At 37.7% G+C, this 26,064-nt stretch overlaps 1 protein-coding gene across 3 annotated transcripts in view; it reads right to left on the bottom strand.

The window, feature by feature from the left end:
* Window positions 1-26,064, bottom strand: part of CRIM1 (cysteine rich transmembrane BMP regulator 1) — a 175,625-nt gene that overhangs the window by 95,481 nt on the left and 54,080 nt on the right. For 2 of the 3 annotated variants that reach the window (XM_039568481.1, XM_039568480.1), the window contains exon 2: window positions 24,037-24,137. The exons of the other annotated variant lie outside the window; for it this stretch is intronic. In XM_039568481.1, the coding sequence (XP_039424415.1) occupies window positions 24,037-24,085 (49 nt within the window). In that variant the 5' untranslated portion in view covers window positions 24,086-24,137. The remainder of the gene's footprint in view (window positions 1-24,036; window positions 24,138-26,064) is intronic. 3 annotated transcript variants of the gene reach the window in all.

Raw genomic sequence — 26,064 nt, 5'->3', positions numbered from 1 at the left:
AATCCTCCCGTAACTACCTCTTCTGGAACTGTCTGGCCTAGCTGTGATCCGAGAACCAGATCATCGGACCCCGTGGACCGGCACGGAGGCTGAGAGGACGCCGCATCCTGGCCTTGGACCTCAGGAGGGGCTGAGCCAGCTACAGAAAAGAACTCTGAATCCACCAGCTTTCTCCACAGTGAGGAGGTTAAATATTGAATAGCTATTAATTTTTTCCTGTGCCCTGCCAGCACTTTGTTTGTTAAATAAATAGTTTTTTCACTTTCCTCCAAGAAATTCCTTTCCATCAGTGGGGGTAGGGAGTGCCAAAACTTGCCTTCTGTGGAGGAGTGGTTCCTTCCAGAGCGTTTCCCCCTAAACTTGTCTCAAACCAAGACACCAGGTCTCAGTCCACCTCACTGTCCACTCGTCCAGTCCATACTCCCTGAGTCTGCCCTATGAGGATGTTGTGACAGACAGTGTCAAAAGCCTTGCTGAAGTTGAGGAAATAGAAAAAAACCATATGAAACTCAATCACATTTCAGTATATCCTTTAAAAAATATCCCAACCATTAATAAGGAGAACAATCACTTTTCAGGGATGCATCCACCAAGCTTCCCCTAAAAGTCTGAACTGATGACCTAAAACTCACTAAGGAAAACATTGCTGGCTGCAAATGCTGCTTTTATGTTCAAAAAAAGCAGCATTTCAAATAACTATACAAAGAAAAGAAAATGTTGGTTGGTTTTCTGATGAGGTTTCTCTGTGGGACACATTCTCTTTATAGCCTTTCATCAAACACCACCGAAGCTGGTAGCATTCTAGTATCCCTGACATCTCAGCAGCCTGAGCCAACAAAGAATCTCTACATAGATAAAGGAAGAGTCTGGATCAATCAAGCTTTTGCGAACAAACTATTCTGAGACAGACAATTTTCTTAAGAAATTCAGAAACGTAGCTGGAAATAAAACATTCTTAGTAAACTGAACACAATCCAGACAGGAAAACTAACATTTTGATGAATTCCAAACAAGAATCCTCTCCTTGGAAACAAACTTAATCCCTACTCTAAAAGGCAGCTCTAGAGATAATTTAATATACAGTTCTCCAGTTTACCAGTGACAGTGTTATTTTTAGGTATAAATTACTACTGGTAGAAGTTTTGCATTTCAGGACAAACTTTACTTCTGTAGGTCTGGAGGTTCAGGCTTACTTCCTTGTACTTTGCTAAGAGACTGCGAAAAGACCTTGCTGTTATTGAGTGCAAGAGAGAGTACCCCCTACAATTATTAAGAATAACCTAAGTTACAATGTATAATTGAAAAATAATAGCTGAATAAGATACAATGCACTGTGTGCTTTATCATTAAAACAGGGATCATTCACTTAAAAAGTCAGGATGTCCCAAAAAAATTTCTCACTTTCACCTCAGAAGTGTACAGGAAAGCTGAGCATCTCAGAAGTTGAGGCACAACAACACTCAAACTGACCTTTCACTGCAACCACAGCATACTTGTTATAAGGTGTATGAGGGGGAAGAGAACAATCTTCAAAGGATAGAATAATAATAAGAAATAAAGATATGGATTTGAATTTTTTTCTTTCCATTAACTTCAGAAAGGGTCTGTTATAAATCAACAGCCATAAACCCAGAACTTTGTCACAAAGTTTCTCCATATCAAAAGCTACAATGTGTTTTTAAAATTATACTTCCCATGACCGTACAAAGTTCTAATGGGGAAGTGGAGGTATAATGGCAAGTTACTGAAGCACTTATGTTGCAACTAATGCTTTCTTTGAGAGAAGGCAGCTTCTTTACCTTCCTGAAAGGTTTATGCAATACTGGGTACTAGTTTGATATGTTCTTATTAAGACAGTCACTGAATATAGGAAGCCTAGATCTCAGGCGTTCTTCATTTCTTTTGTTTAAGTAGAGCAGTTGTAACAAAAACCAAGCCAAACCACCCCTCAACTTCCCCCCCCCCCCCATCTTTGTTAATACCAAAGCACTATGTAAATAAAAATGGCTCCTCAAGAAATATTAAACACTTTGCTTTCACCTCTGTATCAAATTCTTTTCCTTCATTATGTTTGCATGCTCTGCTTTGACACGCAGAGAAAGTACATGCCAATTTTATTTAATGAGAAAAGCAGAACTGTTAAAGCATTGGTTAGTACAGTGAAAGGATCCGAGGGTATAATCTAGTGCGGGAGAAATAGAAAAGCCCTGATGGGGATGGGAGGGTCTTCTCATTCTTCAGGTGAAGTGGAACACATCCATGCTTCTCAGGAAACCATTTCAGGGAGGAATTTTTATCATTTTGTCAGAACTTCATGTGATGCTGTTACTCGGTCACCATAGAAACGAGGACAGAATGTTTTATTGGAGGAGATGGCTGAAAAGAAGTATCAGAGACGGGTCCAAATGTTTCTATCAAGATATTTAAACTGTTCTACAGTTGATCCTTTAAAATCAAGTTTTTAATACATATGCATATGGATATACACAGATATACACACACAGAGATGGAAAGAATACATTCTCTTTCTGTTAGGTCAATACAAAGAATACAGAATAAGAAGCACTTTGAAATAGCGAGCTTCATATTTCATTTTTCTGAGTAGTTCAGAATAGGTTACGGTTTATAAAGATGAACATTTTACATGACTAAGCAAAGCAATGCACTACAGTTGGCATACATGCTTTGAAGGCACATGTTCAGCTTTTTATTTTTGTTTCACTGTAAACCATTTCTGTGAAATCTAGGCTCAAACACAGTCACTTTTATTGTACAATCTTACAGTCATCATTGAGATACATTCCAAACAACAGGCATACTGTACTGTTATACAGTGGCAGGAAGGAAATATTTAAAGGATTAGAGATAAACAAGAAAAATGATTACCCAGCTGAAGCAGTCAGACAGACAGGGATCGATATCGGAATGCAAAACACCCAAAAGGATTTTCAAGAATCAAAAGGGCAGTTATAGTAGATTAAAAAATGAGATTAACTTACACGTGTAATATGCACAGTACTGTATATGGGTGAACTGCTACAAATAAAAAAAGGAACTAGAGCCTGACCTTTTACCTAAAACTGGACTTTATTTAAAATCCGTTCTATTTTCTTAATGAGTCTTGCTACACTTCCCAGCATTCTGGTGCTCTGCATTTTATGGGCACACAGTGGGGCAACCTGTCTCACCCACATTATAGCCTAATCTTCTCGTATTATAACAACAGCATGGAAATAACCTGGGCTAAAAAAAGTGACACACAAAAAGACAGTCACAGATACCAGCTTTAACAAACATGCATTCATTGATACACATTTTTGCAACACAGTATTCACTACAGATTTCCCAAAGATTTTCCATTTCGTGGACCAAATAACCAGAAAAAGGGTTATATCACTCGAGACGGCTACAGTCAAGGAAGACAGTAATCCCCTCTGGGTAAATAGCAAAGCTATTCCAATGTTATAATTCCATTTCCTGAACTAGTTTCTTTTCCAATACTTAAAATATTAAAAAGAAAAGTGGTAATTCAAAACAAACAAACAAACCCCAAAAAACACCACACCAGAATTGCAAACAATCCTGACCCAAAACTGATGTCTTCCGAAGAAGGAATTAAGAAACTCAATGAGGATCTGTCAAACACCTTCATCTAAATGCAAATGCAAGTTCTATAAAACCAATAATGTTCGTGGCAGTAGCTGCATTTGGTTTCAGATCTCCCAGCTCACAGCATTCTTCTGTTATGCTTAGAAGCACTCAGGTCTTGAAATCCCAAAGGTAATTTTACTTTTCCTTCATTTTATTCAAAACCTGCTTTCAACGAATAAGTATTAGCTTGATGCCAACAAGTTAATCCAAATCAATAATAGATAACATTAGCTGACAGAACTGTACATGAAGGACATGAGCCCAGCCCACTGCACAGAACACAGGGGAAGCTGTGCCATCCCTGGGACAGGACCCATTTCTACTGCTAACTGCACTGCGTTCAACAGAAATAAAGCACCTTTAAACGCCAGTGGTAAAAATCCTTCAGAAGTTAGTTGGAGAAATGAGCCAACAGCTGTAGTCAGATTTACAGCTGTGTTGCCTCTATTGCAAAATAAAATTTAAAAATGTTTTCAGTACTGTCATGGCTGGAATAACATTGTATACTGTGATTTCTTTATATAAGAGAGCCTGTTGTGCTGGATGAATGGTACTACTCCTACTATTGTTCAATCTTTATATATTGGCAAATCAACTGAAATTTCCAAAGAAAGAGTATGCAAACAGAAATGAGATAGTCTCACCTATAGACTCAGGACTTTAAAGAATGCCAAATCATTCTGTGAATAAACCAAAAATGGAAACACTAGATTTATAATCAATATAAACTGCACGTACTTCGATGACTTACAAAAATGTACACAAGCAGTAAATTTACTTAAAGCAGAAAGTACTATTTATTGCAACAGTATATTCAGCTGCAAAACCAAAGGTAATGCTGAGTAAGTTTCAAAATGATGACAAAGCACAACTATTTGGAACAATTTCGATTCGCACAACTTAAGAAAACAGTACGAGCCTTTGGAGAGCTGGGAGCCCTTGGCACAAGAGCCCTCTGCACTCCCTTGGAGGAGAGAGGCCTAAGGGCAAAAAGACTCTCCCAGAGATAAGCAACCTTCCTCAGGGTCATGGTGACAAAGTGAACCACCCCCAGCACGCCTTGTTTCTATATGGTGATAGCCTGTACCCAGTTGGCTAGTTGGTTTCTACCCCACCCCCTTCCTTTCCCATAAAAGCTCCCTGTTTCTGCCCCTCAGGAGGGAGCCTTTGTCCCTGGCCTTCCCTTCACAGGGGCTGCTGGACAATAAAAGCTGCCTCTGTGGAACTGCCAAATGAGGCTCCTGTCTCCCTGTCCCCAAGTTCACCTTGGGTGATTTCACAAAGAGCTGATATCACAAGAACTGGAATCACTTAGTGGAGAAGTTGCTACACTTGCTGAAGTCACCTGCTGCCCAGGGTGGCCTGCCACCGCCCCTGGAAGAGTTGTTCTTTGCAGGACACGCTTTCTAGGAAGGTCGTGGCACACCGGTGCTGACCAGCATCGGACCCCCCCCCGTGATACGAGCCTAGCTGATATCTGGAGAAATAATCACAAATATTCACTGAAGGAGAAGCACTGCAATGCACACCTTGATGTGGAGAGGAGAAAGGGATTTGAATTCGAGGACACACCGTATACCTCACAAAGGACAAACCTCTGAAGACAGCTCAAGATGAAAGGAGCACCCAACAACTTACTCTACCACATAATCACACCCAAAGTAGTGTCTCAAGTTACTCTTAGCTTCTTACTTAAAGTCTAAAAACATAAGCAGAACAAGGACTCTTGTGTTTGCAATAAATGCAAATTACAATGAAAATACATACATGAGTTTACAAGGAATAAGAATTCACATGTGTATGAAGCTAGCAACTGAGACGGAACAGCAGAAAGGGCAATCAGTTTTCTGGAGCTGATTAAAAAAAGCACCAGAGTTGTAAACATTAACTTAGAAATGAGGGGTTTGATAGTCAAAGAAATGTAGTTTTTGTTGTTAGCAAAATTGAATCAACTCCTGTCTGCCCTTCAGTGTTTTGCTTGGTTAATACAAATAAATTTAAGGTATGTGTTTTCTTGCAGTTCTCTCTGATAATTAACTGATAAATGTTAAAAAACCCCACTAAAACCCACAACACCCAGCCCACACACAGCATAAGAAGGACCTAAATGCCTTAAGACACTTCTGGCAAGTAAACTCCAGTATGCAAACTAGTTTTCCCAGTTATTATGTTCAAATAACCTCTGTCTCTTACCAGCTTAACCTCTGTATTTTTATTAGAGGCTTAACCATGTGTTTCTAAAATTCTTTCACAAAAATACTCAAGATGCATAATTATCAAGAAAATCAACCCTGTTCAACATTTTGATCTTCTCTTTATTAACCTAACACATCACAGTAGTCAGAAACTACAAAGAGAAGCATAGTTTCCTTCTTTTAGGTAAACAGAAAGTGACTGCTTCCAATGGCGAAGGCCAATGCCTCAGTGTTTCAAGACATTTTCACACTCCCAACTGCCTTGGTTAATCTCTCTTGACTTCTCTGGCTTAGCTTCTTCCTAAATCCTTCAAAATAACCTCTCTACTTTAGAATTTAAACACATTTTTATTATACAAGATTTTCCATACAACCAGAGATCTTCCCAAATTCTTGCTTTTTTCCTTTATGTCTTTTTTAACATTAACATTTCTGTTGTCTCCCCAGAATGAGTTTTAATGGCAACTACTCTAACTGTTCCTTTGCTACTCATCAGTTACCAAATCTGCATCATTATTGAACAAAATTTCCATGCATTACTTAGGACAACAGAAAACAACTCTACCTATAATAAGAAATATGACAGCAAAGCAAAAAGGGGCCATTATAATTTTAGAGGAAATCTATACTGACACTATACTGACTATCAGAGAATTCTGATGTAGAAATTCTTAGTGTCTTGCAGTGAAGAGATTCTACAAACTTTTTACAACATTTCCAATTAGAAGAGAAATTGTCAACGTGAAGGAATTAAACAGCTCAGTTCTCCAGAAAAAGTAGATATTGGTTCTTACTAGATCTATTTTTGCTGAGAAATGACACTTTACAAAATTCTAGTTAGGAGCATTTCACTGAATACAGAAATGGTGGATATTCCACACAAAACATTATCTTTTCTCCAAAGGCAAAGTCTTCTAATAAACTGCCACATTTGACACTTAAAATGCAAAATGCAGAAATAAGCAGCTTATCAGAAGACTCCAGTGTAAAAGAAGCCAAAGCACTCTGTTCTTTGGTTCTTATACTGAAGGCAATTTCTCATATTCCATGTAAAAATATGGAATAAATAAATATAATAGAAACTGTGCTTTCGTGACTCCAAAGAACATTTGCACTAGGCAAAATAAAATTAAATAAAGCATCTAAAAATCATGCAAGGAATTCTGTTAAATTCCAAGCTCCTGCTTGCAATACCTGCTTTCACTGCTAGTTTGAAGGTGTTTCTGCATTTTTACAACTGTCATTCACACAAATAAAAAAGGAAAACCAAAATATATACTGGGGAAAAAAGCAACAAGACAAAAGAAGCATGAGAAATTTTAATTTTATTCCAAGATCTAGACAGCTTAAGCTTGAAAAGACAGGTGCCCTACTGCTTGACTGAAGGTTTTTGAGAACTGATTAGAAAAATAGACCCCTGGAAATTTGAGAATCATCTTACTAGTCCTGCTTTCACACTACAGCAGTATCCTAACCAGAAAAACCTACACATTTCATGTGGGTGGTGGCGCGTGTGCAATACATGCACACATGGATTCATAACCAGCCCTCAAACACAGTAAGACCACAAGGAATCACAGTATGAGAAGTTTGTTCTGCTCTGCGCTACTGCTGCACAAGACGTAAGAAACCAGATTACATTTAAGACAAACTAAGAATCATGCAATATCCACAGTCTTTATTCCTCAGTCAGTCACTAAACAGATGCCTGCATAGGACTATGCAGGTACATAAAAAAAAAAATTGTTGATATCCATTAAACACAGCTTCAAGTCCACCATACATTAAACACTACTAGGTATCACCACTCTCTTGCAGCATCCCTTATTCTACCTTAAAGCAGCAACAACCCACAGAGGGAATTAAATGTCAGAACTACAAAAAAGCAGAAAGTCAGAGTTTACACAGTACCGAGCTTCTGTTAACACTAGTACAAGTATTTTGCTGACTTCAGTAGTCGTTAAACTTGGACCCCTCTGTTTCAAGCTGGATGGAAGCCAACACCTTGTATTACAAAAAAAAGACAGAGTCTGGAAAAAGACCAATGATCCTATGCCAAATATATAAAAATAATCTCTCAATTTCAGAATGTTGTTGGCTGCAATGTTCTTTAATTAGATTCAGTTTCTGATCTCATTTGAAGCATACAGTTGTGTATTAAATACCTGGAAAGTTTGTTTCCAAGAGCAGATTAAAGGGGAATGATCTAGAGGATTGCAAGCACGGTAATCTGTTTATCCCCAAGTGTATTGTTTGGATTTTTTTTTAATCATACTATCAAAAAGTATCACAAATTATCCTGGCTCAGACATTTTTTTCTGATTCTTCACCCTCTGCTTTTCTTAATCTTTATTCTTCATTGACCTTTCCTCTTAAGTTATCCACTTATTGTTTATGTCCTCTTTAAAGCAAACCTCAATTACTATTTATTTCACATCTTTTCTAATCTGTCTTTTTTATTATACATCTCCATCAGTACAATACACAGCAAAGTACTTGTTTTGTGTAAAAATCTACCTTAAAACAAAATATTAGTTTCTCTTAAACACTAAGCAAGAACATATTTTGTGGCATCTTGCACAGCAGCTTCCACGACACAACTGAAAATAGAACAAACTAGGAAGTTCAGATGCAGAAGCTTTAGATTAGCATAATCTCTTATGGCAGTTTGGCTAAATCTTGAATGCAGATTAAATTTACAAGCACTAAAATGCAGGTTACAAACCACTGTGGAACATTAGGCATTGTGGCAGAAGCTACTGCCAGGAAACTGCAGCTACAGATGCACTTCCTACGTGAAGCAAACTAGTATTATTGCCAGCAAGATTCCCATGATGGCACCCCTTGCACAAGTTTGGGATTCAGTCACCTCCAAAGCCATTCCATTTTTTAGATCAAATTCAGGAACTGGACACAATCAATGTACATTAATCCTATGTATAAAAGTTTGCAGCACACATGTTACAGAGTATGTGGTTCCGTGACCAGAGACAAGGCATACGGACTTATTAATAAATTGGTCAAGTATGAAGATGGCACACTATCCACAGAAGTTATTATCATCTTTAAAACAGTAGAGAAACACTGTTGTGTTGTATTTGTTGTATTTGGTGAGGACACTGTTGTATTTGGTGAGGACAGACTCCGTGTCAAACCTGGAAAAACTCTAGAAGTGGGAAGACAGCAAATGCGGATTTGAACAGTATCTACTGAGTGCCCCGAGGAAGGGACTGGCTCTGTACTCTCATGTTACAATGACAGTGGATCCTACCTCACAAACACACCCTGGGAGGCAACATGAGCAGCAAGACCAGAATTTTAATAGAGAGCTTTCGTGAACAAAATGGTTCTAATGCTTGAAACAGACTAAGGAAAATAGAAGAAAGGAGTTAAGGTTACTACCAAACACTAGGAAATTTTTTTCTCAAAAGATGCAACGGTCCTTACAACCATGATACTGCACTGATCCTACAAACTCACACAATACATTCAAGAGATCCTAAGGCTGAGAAGTTATTCTTTCATATAGGCCAAGCATTGCAGAAGTGAGCAAAGCCTGAGCAGTGCTAACCAGGAAAGCCTGTTGACATTCAACGAAGTAACAGCAGAAAGCAAAAGCCACCAAACAGCCTTATCAAATACCACAGACACTGGTGCTTACACATCTCAAAGCAGAGATTTCATTGTTTTCCCCTATTTGGCTGGAAAAAGACAGCAGAGAGAATAAAATCTAGTGTTACATGATGAGGTATCTCACATGTCACTTAAGATATCTCCTCCACAGTACATCTCTGTGAACAGCAGTCCTCACAGTAAAGCAGCAGCAACAGAAGTAAATGAGAAAAAATGAAAAAACCAGGTCTTTAGTTAAAGCAGTTGTAGGTGCTAATTGCTAACAAAGGCAATATTAATGAGGTGAGTTTTAAAGGAGACTTTTCATTAGCACAACTCAAAATTCACTTTTTTTCCAACAAAAAGAATAACGTGTAAAACATGCCGCTGAGTACTACTGCCAACAATCTAACAATTCTGTTCTAATCTTTCTTTCAATCTATGCAATGAATGCACTTTCTCAACACAGAATAAGTACTTGCTTTCATGGAAATCTGGATCAAGACTTACTAACATTTATCCAAAGTCTCTGTGATATAACCAAGCAGGAAAGACAAGATTAAGCAATACTGATATATCAGTAATGGCAAAATAGGATGCAAATATGTCAATTCTGTCACCTGCATGCCTTGTGAAACATGCCTTAAGAATCCCACCAGCATAAAAAGAAAGAATAATTGAAATACAAAGGAAGAAAGTTGAAAATTTTACTCCAAATTTCTTACCACATGCATACCCTCCCCAGGCACTATGACCCATTAATGCTTAAAAGGAAAACAAAGCTAGTAAGTTTAACAAATCTCTTGCACTTAACCCTTAACCTCACACTTAACTTACCTGATATCCTATAAAGCAGGATTTTAATTATCACTTCAATAAACTGGCCTTCTTCCACTTCACATAATTTTCTTGAATTATGCAGTCGATTTTAAGACACTTTAAAATATACTTAAGCACCAACTTATCCAGCACCAGCTTATTTCAGGAAAAAAACATTAAATAAATAAAAATTAAGCTGAGTAAATGTCACGTTCAGCTACAATTTTTGTTATGCTACAAAAAGAAGCAACACTTAGATCACACAAAAGTGGACAATACAAGCTTAAGTAACCTGTAAATGCATTGTTTAAGAAACGTGGAAAGACTGCCTTACTAAATTAATTATTTTTATAGCAAGATTTAAGGACAAATATTCAGTTAGCATAAATTGCCTTAGATGCTTGACAGGACTTAAAGAAAGGACTTGTAAGTACTTGTGTGGATTCATATTGTCTCTTGTCCTGCGCATTACAGTGTGGTAACTAAGAGCACAGACTGAAAAAAACCCCAAACAACAAAACACCACAAAACCATTCCCTACACCCCAAAAACACAGCAAACAAAAAAAAACCCCAAACCCAAATTTTAAAAAATGCATCACAAAAAGAGATGAAAATGAACAAAAACATGACCAAAGGCATAGAAATGCTTATATAACAGTGAAGTATCCAAACCAAGAGACACCTAACATATATAGAAATGATGCTCCAATGCATGGAAAATTCAGAAGACTTAGGACCAAATTTCAGGACCACATTTAAATGGATTGAGTTTCTATTCCTGGTTTCAGGAAATTCAGACAAGCTATTTTGATTGTTTCACTCCCCAATCTACCATTCTTTTTAGCAACACGATTTCTCCACAAGTGCAAGGGAACTTGTTCTGCATGTGATCTCATGCTTTGTGCAACATATGATCCTTTTTTCAGTTAAGAGTCCTAGGTGCTACAAAACAACCACTCCACTCCAACCAAACAAAATCCCAACTTTTCAGTATGTATCTGAAAATGCTTTACAGCTGCTAAAAATTCCTAGTATTCAGGAATAAATGGACAAGTTTTTCTTCAATAGAAAAATGGCATCCAAGTAGTCATCCTTGACTAGATCAGTTGAAAAGAAGGTAATAAAAATGCATATTCACAAGTCAGTCACTGGCAAGTAGTTGTGAATTGGTGTTTTACAAAGAAACTTCAGTTCACTCAGTTTTTGGTAGGCAAAACTCAGTCTAAACCAAAGCATAATGTATCCATCTTTCTTCTTTAAATTAACCTTCACACCCTAAGCTATAGACCCATATGCAGTTAGAGAGTTTGCTAAAAACGTCCTATTCTGATCAGAACAAAACAAGAATGGAAGAAAACATATTTTGGTTAATCGCTCCCAAACAATTTTTTCAGAAGGGAGCTGCTTCTAAGAAAAGGTAGAAAAGCCAACCACTGTCCCAGCAGGGTGAGCTCTATGGCGTAAATTTGAAAGCTGCCTCAAATGCATCCTAGGAAGGAAGGTAGAGAGAGAGGAAATATAGACAGCAACTAAACCAACTAGGTTATGTAATCTATGAGTGCCTCATAGGTATCACCTTGTAATGTATTAATGACTCATAGAAACTACCTGTTCCAACTGACATCATATGGAGAAAAACAAATGCTTGCAGGTAATAAGCAGTCCAGAACTGCTTCTAAGAATGGTGTCACTAAGTCAAATTTCTGAGCATTTTTCTCAAGGCAAGTACTTTCAGAACTTTCAAGGCAAGTCTGAGACCCTCTATCACTTTTGGTGAGGATCTATCCTTTCTAAGTCTGTCAACTGCAGAGTAATTCCAGTCTAACTGGACATCCTAAGGTCATCTGGTCCCATCCCCTACTCTGAGAAAAGCTGATGCTAGTCAGCTGCTGAGGTCCAGGTGAGTTCAGACAACCCTGAGGATGGCAATTCCACTTCCTCTTAGGGAAGTTTATCCCTCCCACATCCCACCATGTAATTGGCATGTTTTTGTCGCAGCTTGTGTCTGATGCTTCTCATCCTTCCTCTGTGCACCTTGGTGCAGCGCCTACCTACATCTTCTCTGCGACCAAATACGAGGCTGCTGAAGACAGTGTCAAAGTCCCTTCTGCTGCTTCCTTTTCTTTAGACAGAACAAAACATCTCCTGACTGTAGACAGTGTTGTCCAGCTCCTGCTGAAGCACGGCTGTGGCAGGAGGGATGCCGAGGCTGTGCCCCAGCGCGGCAGGGAAGGTGCGCGGCTGGCAGCGCTGCTCCGCACCCCGGGCTGCAGTTGGCCGCCGCCGCCGCCAGGGCACACTGCCGGCTCGCCATCCGCGCTGCACCGCCAGCCCCTGGCGCGACACACCGCTGCTCCTGCCCGCGACGGGCACGCTTCTGCCCCGATCGGCTTCTCACGAGGGCAAAACAAAACAATCTTCACAACTAGTAACATATTGTCCCAGTGGGGCATTTTCGCATAGTAAAATAGTACACTATTTAGCATAGTAGAGCATTTTAGGGTGGGTTTTCCATCCCATCATTGGCACCAGCCAAACAGAAACTTCAAAGGCTTTCTTATTTTACTTTGGAGCTAGATGCTTATGACCAATAAATTGTGATAAAGAAAGTTCAAAGACATGTATTTTTAACCTTGGATTGAGTTTTTATCCTCCATCTATCTCAGTTATGCCTCCTGAAGCTGTTCAAACGTTCAGGAGTAGCACAGGCTTATGCACTGCAAAAAATAGAAATTAGTTTTGTCTACAAATTGCTAATGCACTGGGGAGTTTATGCACTCCTCATCTCTTAAACTGTGACCTGAATTCAACTTTACGTGTAACAGACAAATCTGAATAAACAAGAGGAAATTTTCAGAGTACCTCACATTTTGGTATGCCATATAATCTCCAGTCAGATCAGATGCCCTTTTCTGCCCTTGATCTAAATATTAACTCTGAACTTAGCTTAATTCATTAGTTAAGAGAGAGCCATATAGAGACTAAAGTGCCAATAAGCTTCCTCCTAGAGCTAACATATGTTCTTCAATAATTTACTGACTTGATTTGATATAAGAGGATAGTGCCAGAAGCATTAGGGTGAGATATGACAACCTTCCTTCTCATCTCAGCATTGCTATTTCTAGTACTTGAGGATGGTGTGCAGGGTGTGTGCTGTACTGAATAACAACTGGGTAGAAACAATAGTACTCTTCCCCTCAGCTCCAAGACAAATTCGTCCCTAAATATTTAATATAAACTTAAGTTATCCTAGAAGCTCATTTGCTTCCAAGCAAAAAGCCCAACACCCAAGAGGGTGGCACAGTCTAGGAGCTACCATGTCCTGCATCTTCACTCAGCCAGTGCAGCCCCTCCTCAGATGGCCACTCTTGTCCAGACAAGTATGAAAAGACCACAGCCACCTTTATACAGGTCAAGTAAGAGGCCAGTCCCAACATACCAAACTTTCATCCAACAGGCTACATTCCTCCATCTAAACACACCCACCTTCATTAGCAACCACAGTTCAGCTATCACAAACTTTTGATTACATTGAGGTTTACCATACATGTTGTGGTAAATCAAGATGACCACACGGAATAACTAGACAGATACGTATTATTTATACCTGCACTGTGTCTAACTACATTAATGACTAGCCTGCAGTAACATTTTCTTTTCTTCTAAGAACTCAACTTTAAGAGTGCAAGATTTTCAGTAAGAAATAATTTTCATTTCCACTACAAAGCCTTTGCCTTCAAAAAAAGACTTGGTTGTGACAAGCACTGGAATAAAACAAATACACTTGCATTCGTGCCCATAGCCACAGCTCTGTGTTTGCCCTGTAATACCAGTCACACGGATGCTTCAATTGTGAATGCAGTTATTATTACAAAACATAGCAATGTAGTAATCATCTGAAAATAAAGTTGTACAGAGGCCAACAGTAAGTGGGTGACATTTGTTATGCTAACAAGGCTCAGATGCTATAGCTACATAACTTCTGTGCTTCAATAACACTATCATGTTACAGTTAGGTAAAAATAATGATCTATTTTACAATGGTGTGAAATGCGAATTATTTTGGTAAATTTTTCATTCCTCTGTATCTTTCAGATATTTAATTTTTCATTATATATAATATATTTAAACATTATTAGAATATTTAATACAACATAACTAGTATATGAAAATATTTGTATTTTTATACATAGATTAAGTTCAGATCAGCAAGACTAAATGACAAATGCACCACTGAAAAACAAGGATACTGGAACCTTTTGTCTCTCCTTTTAAAGTTAGTACTACTTGCAACCTTTTTTTTAATTTTTCTTTCAAACAGAAAATAAATACTGCTTGGACTTTGAAAGAAAATGTACCGAGGACATATTGACAGGACACTAGAATCTTGTATATTAAAAATAAACAATATGCATATTAAATAACACCTAAAGATCATCTTACAATATATATCTGTATGGAGTAGAAAGATTTCAACTGTAGAAGGCTCACTGCAGTTGCAACTTCACTAGAGTGATTCAACTTCATGAGGAGTAGTATCCAACAAATAGATTTCTGTAATACTTTAGATTCCAGAAGTAGTGATATAGAGAAGCAAAATGTCAAACCTAACACAAATATGGTGAAGTCTCCAAATAAGCAAGCAAACTCTTAAAGCACATATAGAGGAATCTATACAACATGCCACTGGCAGATCTTGAAAGCATGTGAGTCTAGAATACTACTTCATATTAACTTGCAACATTCAGCAGGCAATCAGCCAAACTTTTCAAGACTTCATTTTGATAAACCTTCATAAATGAACTGAAGTTATGTCATGGTTTAATCCCAGTAGGCAGTTCAAATACCACACAGCTGCTGGCTCACTGCCCACCCACCACTGGGATGGGGAGAGAATTGGAAGGGCAAAAGTGCAAAAACTTATGGGTTGAGATAAACACAGCTTAATAAGGAAAAAGGAGTAGTATAAAAAGAAAAACAGAACTCCTCAAAGAAAAACAAAACAAAACCACCACAAATAATGCAAAAATCCCACAATTGCTCATCAACAGCCAACCTACTGAACTCCAGTCAATGCTGGCAAACCTCTCCCCTTCTCCCCATGTTTTGTTGCTGCGCATGACGTGGCAAGGTGTGGAAAATCTCTTTGGGCAGTTGGGGTCAGTCACCCCAGCTGCGTCCCCTCCCAGCTCCTTGTGCACCTCCAGACAACTCCCTGGTGGAGCAGCATGAGAAGCAGAAAAGGCCCCAACTCCATGTTAACACTGTTTAACCATTCCTAAAACATCAGTATGTTATCAAAACTATTTCATCACAAATCCAAAACCCAGCCCCATACAAACTCCTATGGAGAAAATTAACTCTTTACCATTCTAAACTAGCACAAGGTAACAACAGAAGTCAACTTGCAAAATGGTATTCTAGTGAATGCACACAGCTTTACCCACCCTTAAGTACAGCTCCTTAAGAGATTAACCCTTTCTGATTATTCTGAGATATTCAAAGAGAATTAGAATTTAGCTAAATACCATATTTTCTTTCAGCAGAATGTTTTCCCTAACAACTCAGTTAGTTTCCAGACCAACTCTGTCCACATTAGTTTATGCATTTCCAAGCCCCACTACTGTTGCCTAGTAAATAATTAAATGCAGAAACATTTTACTCCATGACAGCAACAGGAAGACTATTAAAAACATATAAAATACAAGCTGCATTTACAGATCCTTTTGAATGTAACTCTACATGTACCACATGAATTCAAGGATTTTTGAGACAATATTCCTTTTAGAAAGTTGCATTTATTTATTTATTTTTAGGATAGAATATGAATTTGCATCATTTGGAGTTGTATTAATTCATGAATAGGAAGGATATTTATTAGATTCACCACAGATTTACAATGCTTGCAAATATTTTCTAATGATAATACCTTGTAAGGCAGAGGAAGTAATGAATTTCTATCTGGACCAACATTGACTCAAGACCTAACTAATTTGGTAAGCAAATGGTAAATACACGAAATCTGTCAATTATTCCAAGCTTGAACTGCAGAGAGTGAAAGTACAAAGATGCAAACTTTTGCATATCTTCCTTCCCCATCTCCTCTTCAAACATCAGCCCTTATCACTCCCCTAGCTGTTGTAGTTCTTCCTTTCTGAATTCCTCCATTTCCCTCATCTCCATTCACCTCATGTTTAATTGCCTAGCCCTCTCCTTCTTTCATACTCTTTCCTCTCCTTCTTCAGATCCCATCCCTATTTCATTTAGTTCAAACATCCTCCTTCCAATGCGCTGTCCAAGTGTGAGTGGAGAAGAAGGAGCCCAAATGTCTGTCCTTGCTTTCAATCCTCACACCTGACAACACAGAGTTACAAGACTGCATGACGTCCTCCTTTGCCTTCTCATGTCCAAAAGCCTGCTGAATCCTCTGAAAACAAAGACAGGCAATTTTTTCTTAAATCTCTACTGAACTTTTGCAAACATCTTTTGAATGGTTTATATCCTGGCCAACTATAAGCAGTGTCTATTTTGACAGATAATGTCATATCAAAAACTAAAGAGACAGCTGGTAAAAGAAAGAATATAATGAATACATTCCCTACTGGTTATCTCCAAGTACAAAAATCATCAATGTCAAAGTTAGATCTCGGGTACAAGTTCTTCTGAGTTTGGTTGGTGGGTTTTTTTTTGTTTTTTTTTTTTTTTTTAATTCTAAACATTAAAATGTGCTTAATACAAAACCCTCAAAGAAAACAAAACCTAAATTGGTTATTTGCTCTGGGATTACACTTTGTTGTCCTTACTTTGGTTTTAAATCATCCAGAAGCAGATGTAGCAAAAAGCACTTAAATTTACATGTTTAAAGTTCAGCAACAAAAATATTTTAATTGCTAAATTATCTCAACACTTGTTGTAACTTTCCCCCTTCCTACCTCTCTCACATAGGAAATGCCACCAATAATGCAAGAGAAGAGCACAGCAAGGATCAGCGCAGGTTTGATAGCCTTTTCGTCCCGTACCATACAATGCACACAAAAAAACAAACAGTAGAAACACACTTCATCCACCCACTTAAAATTTTTAAGCGGTATATTTAACCTATGTTTAAAGGTATACATGCTGAAGCACGAAAACTAGAACTCATCCTTAGCTTGAAAGCAGATGTGACAAAGAACAGACAGACAGAACCCAATAATTGTCTAAATACCTTTTAGACACAATATAACTGAGAAGCTAGTAATACTAAATTTGAACCTGAAACATGATATAAAACAGGGTCCTTATGTACTCACTAACATACAGAGTACTGAACACTCAGCGTACTTGCAGTGTGTGTTTGTTACACACAGCATGGCTGTACCAAAAAACAACCACAGCAGTGCCCTAATGGCCTAACCCACCAAAATTTAGGCAAGGTCAGTTGCTGCTGGTTGTGTTGACTTCATTGGTATCATACTAGCAAAGCTATCCATTGTGCTTACACATATGGACCATGCTTTCTGATACAAGTGTGTTAAAATGTTACACTTTTTAATAAGTACTTTATCATTGCTATGTGGTTCAGCAACAAACTTCAAGAGAAACCAGTCAAGCCTGCAACTGTACATTTACTCTCCTCAAAATGTCAGCAGAACATCAGCAAAGTAACAGTGAAAGCCAACTCAGTTTTCATACAAAGACATTTTCGCAGAACAGCACAGAATGACGTGGAATTAAACCCTGACGAACTTTTTATTGACAGGGAAAAAAGCCTTAACAATTACAAACAAAACGAGGTTGTTAAGATTACGTACTGCACCTGAGAGTATTCCATCAGTGGTGGAATAAACACTGCTCTTAAAGAGTAAAAGTAAGTTAATTGTAAGGACTTTACATCACAAACTAGCCCTCAGAGATCGTATGACAGAGGATTAAACACATACAGTCACACCCTAACAAGTAAAACATTGTAAGTTTACACTCCTAGCTGGCACCGAACCCTAAGAATTGTGTCATTTGCTGTCTGCTGGGATTCCTTTTTACCTTTCATTTTTTTTAAGTAGTTTCTTGTTGGTTCCAGCCCAAACCTGCCAGAGTTAAAGACTCATTACTGCTGACTCAAGAATAAATGTAGTAAGAAGAAAACACATAGAGAAGCAGTGCTCATGAGATCCTTAGAAGTATAAATTAAAAAGGAAGCTTTCAAAATAATTGCATCAGATCTCAAGAAAACTAATTTGTAGCACTGAAAAAGAAAGAGACTACTTTAAGACCAAATGCATCCTCCCCATTACATTATGGGTTTAGTTACTGTACCAGGCATGATATAATGGAAGCAACTACGCACATGTATGAACACAGAAGCAAAATGCATAATCCAATGAAGTTTAAAGCACAGCAGTTTCTTTGAAACAGGAAAAATACCAGAGACAAGAATGATAACTAAGAAGGGCTTTTCCCTAATATCAGACGGTAAAAAAGAAGTTTTTTATTAGAGAAGAAAAAGGTATTGAAATACCTTCTGTAATACTAAACAAGCAAACAACAGAATGACTATACAGACCTCAAATAATTGGCTGGATGTTACACCACATGTATGCTATTTCTTTGTTGTGTCCAGTAAGAGAGGCTATAAACTTCCCATGGACACAGTGCTAGTTACTATGCATATGGGAACAACCAAATCAGCCAACTTGAATTAAGTTTCCAAGCTCATACCAGAAGTCACCATCTTAGTATCAAGTACAACTGAAATTTTCATAACAAGAATTTCAAGCAAGATAGTCTTTATTTTTTCCCATTCTTTAGGAATAGCAAATCAAAACAGTAGAAGAGAAAAAAAATGCTACTTCTAAAGCTTATTCAGATTAAATATTTTTTTTAATTTCACTTCAGATTTTCATTTTTTCCTAGAATTATTTTTCCTGTGTTGTAAAGTTAGTTTACTCTTTAAACATCTTTGCCAATAATTTTCTGAGTAATGATAAAAATCTATTCAATATTCATATGCATAGCCAGCAACACCTCTTCACAATTAAACAGCAAAAGAAATCACATGTACAAATGTACATGCAATATACAAACAGTCATCTGGAAAAAAATTTTGCTAATTCAAACTATAAACAAGTATTACATACAGACAATGCTTAATATTCTACTCTATATTACAAGGTGGGAAGAAAGCAAAGAAATTATTAAATCTTGTTGTGAGACAAATGGTAATGGATAAAATTGTCAATCTGTTTATAAAAACAGAGGTTCAGACAACTGGAACTGCCCATGGCTTACAATATATATATCCTGGCTATTCCTTCACCATATAGCAGCTTCATTACATATAAAGAAGTCTGCCTTAATATTACTCTACAATAAAGGAAGCTAAACATGTTTGATTACAATAACAACAACAAAAAAGCAATTCCTGTATTACTAGTTTAAGACCATTAGATAAACTTTGGGGAAAACAAATCAGACACCATCTCTGTACCATTATCATTACCAGTGTATTTTTCTCACCAGCATACTGGTTTGCCCCAGATATTTCTGACCATGCTGAACTATGCATGACACTGGAGATACATGCAGTTGTTCTTTGAAATCATACAGAAGCAATGGAGTACTTTAGATAGGTTATGAAACAGTGCTGCATCACATCATGAAATTCAGATGGGTCTATAGGTTTAGTTTATGTTTTTTTATATATGTATACACACACACACGTATTAAAAAATCCAGAACATTATGTCATTATGGAATGCCCACTCATTAAAATCATCATTGAATTTGCTACAATATTATTCATATATCTTCTACTACTGAGAACAGTTACAAAATGTATTAGTGGACTTTTGTCCTATTAGTGTTAACTGTAAATCAGAAGCATAAAGATCACTGGGAAAAAAAATAGCTAGAAGACATGTATCTCCAGAAAAACCATGCTACTGTCTCTTTGAAAAAGGTATTTCTAGAGTATTCAAATCTCTTCAGTCATATTCTAATTTCTCTGCATCACCACAAATGTGGATGAGAAAGAAATATGTATCAAGATCAATCAAAAAAGCTCTACTGTATTCAAAAATACTGTATTGCACTGGGCCTACAGAGGTAGCCAAGAACTCCTCCCTCAGGCAGCACCACTGAAATGGCTAAAAGTAAACAAGAAACACTTGGTTTGTCTGGAGACAGAAGAGTTACTCAGGGCTACAACAAATTTGGGAAGAGTTAATTAGGTTCGATAGATCATGAGGAACGACACAACCACAGAACACAGCACAGACTGAGAATAATCCTGATCTTCAAACAGGCAAAGCTGCATAGCAAGAATCATTGGCATTGACCGCAGGCATTCCTTGTGCAAACCTCCCTGGCTTGGCCTCCTGACGGGACTGTCAGCACCACAGAAGCCGCATGAAGCTAAGAAATAAAAGATGCAACTAATGGAGAAAAGGTTGATGTTTTGATCAGCCTGCCACAGAGTGTGGTGCTCAGAAACACGCTGGAAGCCATGAATTGAGAACACATTAAAACAAACCTGCAAGCAGGTCAAAGCCTCCTTCGCCCCCCAAGCAACCCTCAGATGCATTTTGCATGCCTGCTCCAAGAATATGCTTTCTCCATTAAATGTTACTGCCAGAACCAAACAAGCAATGAACTCATCCACTTTGTCCATAAAAGCATATGTAGGAGAAAAAAAATTCAAATTAACTTCTACTGCAATTTTTAATGACGATAGTAATATGAAATACACAGAGATGACTAGAGTATCAGACAGCTGGGCAGCTGAAGAGACTGACACAATTCTGCCTGAAGGTTGAATCAATCTCAAAAAAAGGTCTCGTGCTACCAAGAAAATTTACCATCAAATGTACAAAAACCTAGTTTAGGAGAAGTTTAAAGGAGTGGAAGAAGTGATAAAGTTGAGAAGGAATATCATACTGTGTAAATGGCTTTTATTCAGTGACGCAGTAAACACGAAAATTCTCCCTTAGTGCGAGGCAGAGTAAACAGAAGAGGATTAACACCACAGTTCAGATCTCTACCTGAAGGCAGTGCCAGGGAAGGCGTCTGACCGCCCACACTGCTGCTGCAGGCAGCTGGCACCATGGCTTCACTCGAAACAGAGGGAAACCTGGCAGGGCTGCTTGCTCACTTACATCCCAAAACAATCCTGAGCTGGACTTGGTCAGCATCCTGCTCCTCAGTTGTGTCTCAGTAAGCCAAAGCAGCTTTGGCCACCTGCCCACTATCAGCTTCCCTGCAACAGAAATCACTCCTGTTGCTCACTGAGAGGTCAAACACTGCAGATAAACCGAAGCACACGCCTACCATTTCCCTGTCTGATCAGTTTTTTATGGCACGAATAAAAATATATCAAAGGCAATTTTCATACCACCTTCAGTCTTCATTCTAAAAATGAAAAACGTTTTCAAGATACATTTGTAACAAATGTGTAGTATGTAGCTTCATACTGCAAAGATCTTTCCACACAGAGTAAAGGAACATAATTGTGCAATGGAATTCTAAAAATCTTTGCATCAGACACTTAACACAGAGACGATTCCTTTCACAGACACCAAATACCTACATTCACTATGTGGATGTGGTATTTGTGCATTGGCCATGTCAGTTTTAATAAATAAGAGTACCCCACCCCTCCCCAAATCTTACATCTATGTAAAATACAATTCAATTAGCCAGAATCAGTAGTAATATCAACCAAAAAGACAAAAACTATGATATAATAGTAATTTGAGTACAGATAATGCTTAGTCTCTAACTTGTATTAAGTGACTTTTTTGATCAAGGCATATAAAAACAAGCATAAAAATGTAACAATGCAAGTCACCACTTAGCCACTCAGACTACAATTATAACACCACCACCGCTCATCATTTAACTCATACAACAGTGCTACAGCTGTCTGCAGAACTCATTAAAAGAGCAAGACACAAGCATCTCCAAATAGTAGCTGCTAGGATTTACCACCCTAGACGATACTAGTAGCTGGGGGTTTTTTAACCTTCTGTATTTTCTAACATATTAATACAACAGCAGCAATTCATTACTTAACACTGGACAGTACATGTTAAATGATAATATTTCTTGGTAAGGATTTTTCCTATCAAAATAAAGTACAGAGAAAAAGTAAAGGATAACAAGAAGTAATGTGCAGTCAAGATCCAGCCAGCAATACAGAAACATTGGCCATAAAAAGTTCCAAGAAACTGAGGACAACATTTCTTCAAAGTTTTCATATCAACTACGACTTGAAATGAGAAAAGCTCCAAATTAACTTGAGTAAAGTTAATCTAATTTTGTAAACAATACATTAGTTTTTAATCTGAATTTAACTTTTCTTACATTGCCCTGAATAAGGATTCACTAAGTCTACTTTAATTGACCACAGCCTTGTATGGAATTCTATAAAATACTACTCGACACAAATGTTGAATGCTTAAATTTGAGTACTATTTAATTAGGCAAATGAACAGAGATTCTAATAAATGATCTAGTCTTAACAAGATGAAATAATCTTTGTATAAGGTAAAACAAAATACTTATGAGGTACCATGAAAGCCATCTCCACCTCAAAGTACATTTACTTCAGAAGTCTCCTCTTATTCTACTTTGCTTGCTCACACATTTTTTTTTGTAGATGTGAGGTGTTTATTTCAAGTAATGGAAGATGCTAAGGAATGGCAATGGTCCTTTTACCACTATCTTCTTTAGACTCTCATTTAGGCAGCTTTGCAGTTGCCACGTTATTATCTAGTGCTGGTCCACAAACTGAAGCACCCACTTACTAAACAGTTTAACAGATTATCATCACTACATCTTGAGTATATGAACCTCTCAGATGCTCATTTAGCAGTAACAGCTATTATATAGCTTTTGAACTACATTGGTTTATTTTAAAGACAACATTATGCAAATCCTAAATGGAGCTACTAGCTAACAAAGTAATGCTCAGCATGAAGGTGACTTAATCCCACCACTTAAGGAAAGCAAAAACTTGATAGTTTGAAAAAGCTTGTCTAACTTGTTGAATCAAGCACCATTTCAAAGCACCACTTCCAACCGACATGAAAAGCTCCATGATCAGTGATTAAGTATCTTGTTGAATTACTCCAGACAAAAGATAAGAAATTGATCTTTAAAAAGAAACAGAACTGAGTATATCATTTTCAACCTATGATCTTCTTTTAGCTAGGCACCTCCAAAAACATACAGGTTCCAGGAGCCCTACGGTAAAAAAAAACCAAACCAAACCAAAAAAAAACCTATGAGGTTTTGTTAGTTCTTTCCACACCCATTGGTAACTAGCAGTCCTGCACCTCTCTACCAACTCCTACCAACAAAACAGGACTCCGGATTTCGTCAGTTACAGATCGATAAAGAAGAAACAGAGGAAGCACCAGAACACATTCAAGCCATGACCTGTAACACTTGGTGTCTTTCAGCTTTCTAAAAGACCAAGATTTCTGATGGAAGGAATGACAGACACTGAGAGGCCCATGGGAATGGATGCTTCTTTCTCACTGCAGTGAGCAGACTAACGAGGAGCTGCCACATAACTGGGAGGCTATTAAGAGTTTGTCTCTAGATAAAAACTTCTGTCAAAAGACTTCCACCATGCCTGTAAACTGGAGGGAAATGCAAATGCTGCATGACAAATAGGTAGAGTTTGAGGGGAATTTACAGGCTGCCTGGGAAGAAGAGGAGCAAGTAGGAGGAGAGGCGCTACTGTCCAGGCCTCCATCCCAATGGCCTCTACTCACCCACAGAACGGCTGAGGCTGCTCCTCCCGCAAGGAGACCATCTGGGCATCAGCAGCAGTGGGAAAAGTCCCACTGTGCAACCAGGAAAGTGGGGAGAGCACCTACAAACAAAATGGAACAAAATGTAAAACTGAATTTAAGGAAGATGAGATAGGTGAAGCTCACTGGATTCAAAATTCTAAGGAAATATATTTGAAACTTGAAAGGAAATCATATCATAGATCCCAGCTTAGCAACAGTTGTCTAGAGTGTTTTTAATAAAATGGAAGATTTTATCCCAAAGAAATTCCTGTAAACATTCTCATTATAAACAGCTATATGAGAAATTCAGTTTACATAGAAACTAACTTCATGAACAAAAGATACAAGCTAAGTAGAAGAAACTATGAGAAACCTGCATCCAATAAATTAAATCAGTATTCCATGTACTAACATTTCCTGACCCACGTTAATCTACAGCAAAGCAACGATGTCTTTGTAATTACTTATTGTCATCTAGGACTAAACCAAAATAAAAGCACACATGCTATATCTGGAAAAAACTGGGACTTAGGGGAAAGGCAAGTGGTATTTGTTTATATAAATATTTCTCCTCCTCAATTTCCAAATCCTTGTTACATCAGAAGAAAATTATAGATGATTACACTGCACCACAAAGTGACATCCCTTACAGCACAGTATCCCAGCCTGGGCCTTGAGATCTATCAATATTAATAAAAAAACAGATGAAATTGCCCATCTAAGCTCTATGACAAGGAACTTATGAGTTTGTTCATACCATTTGGTTTAAACACAAAAAAATTACAAACTCAACAGCTAATCTTTTCTGTCTGTGCTACAATGTAAGCCTTCGATGGATCTATTACCTATAACTACTGTTAATTAAACAAGTATACAAAGAGAATATTTTCTTCCATATAAAAGACAGCTGGCTAGCAACATCTTATTAATTAAATTCTAAATCCTGTACTGAAAAAATATTAGATAAAAACATCTTAATCACCTTTGACAATCAATCTCACCCTAAATGTTTAAAATAATTAATCATGTTGAAGACAGATGAGTTATTTGTTTAAAAGCCACAGTCATAAAACCTATTGGTCTCACATTTATAGAGCTATTTAGAACTAACACAAAGGCATTTTTTGCATGAATAGCTTCCTGCAATTCCAGAATCCCTGGAATGCAAATTCAGTTATGAAACCAATTAATCTTTTAAGTTACTTAATTATCTCTCAGATCCAACAATCAGGCAATTGTAAAATACAAGAGAAACAGGAGGTAGAATGAAGGCATTTGTAACTGTGCAATGTCTAACCTATTGCAGAAGAACAACTGCCATCTGGAAGCGGCAATTTCCTCTGCAAGGCAGGATCCCTGGTACATCTGCAAGCAGCTGGGCTTGCAGCACTCTGTCTGGAGTGTTTCTCAAGTGTCTTGGTATACTCCACTTGAGATCTGCACATATTGTCATCAGAAAAGGTGAACGTGAAACAGATTGTCAGGAGCAACAAGCACCTTGGATTCAGCTCTCGTTTCGAAAAGCTCATTTCAGCCTTTCTGGACAAGAAGGTTCATCTGCCTCTCCTACCCTGAGTAATAGCCTGAGTAATTTTACTTTATATATATAAATATATATTACTTCTGAGCAAAAGTTAGCTTTTCTTCACTGCAATTTATCAGGTTTGATTTAGCACTGACCCCTGTTAAGAAATATTTTTTCTCCAATTTACTTGATTTTTGCTAATTTCCTTTTATTTTGTCTACTTGCTGCATTAATCCTGCACTTTCATCTGCAGAGGTCTGCCCCATATATAACACTGGGAACAGTGGTAAATACGTGCCTCATGTTCTCAAGAGACCAATGCAATACTTTACACACTTGCCTATTACAGACTCCCGACCTTTTCTTCAGGTCTGGATAGTCCACAGCAGTTACTTTCTTTTGCAAATGGAAACTGATCACTTTTTGGAAATGTCAAGATAAAAGATTTTTAATATTTCTTTTTGCCCATTCAACACACTGCC

The sequence above is a fragment of the Corvus cornix genome, chromosome 3 (assembly GCF_000738735.6).
Source record: "Corvus cornix cornix isolate S_Up_H32 chromosome 3, ASM73873v5, whole genome shotgun sequence".
NCBI lineage: Eukaryota > Metazoa > Chordata > Aves > Passeriformes > Corvidae > Corvus > Corvus cornix.
Note: the sequence above shows the minus strand (reverse complement) of the source record. Positions and strands in the feature narration are given on the sequence as shown.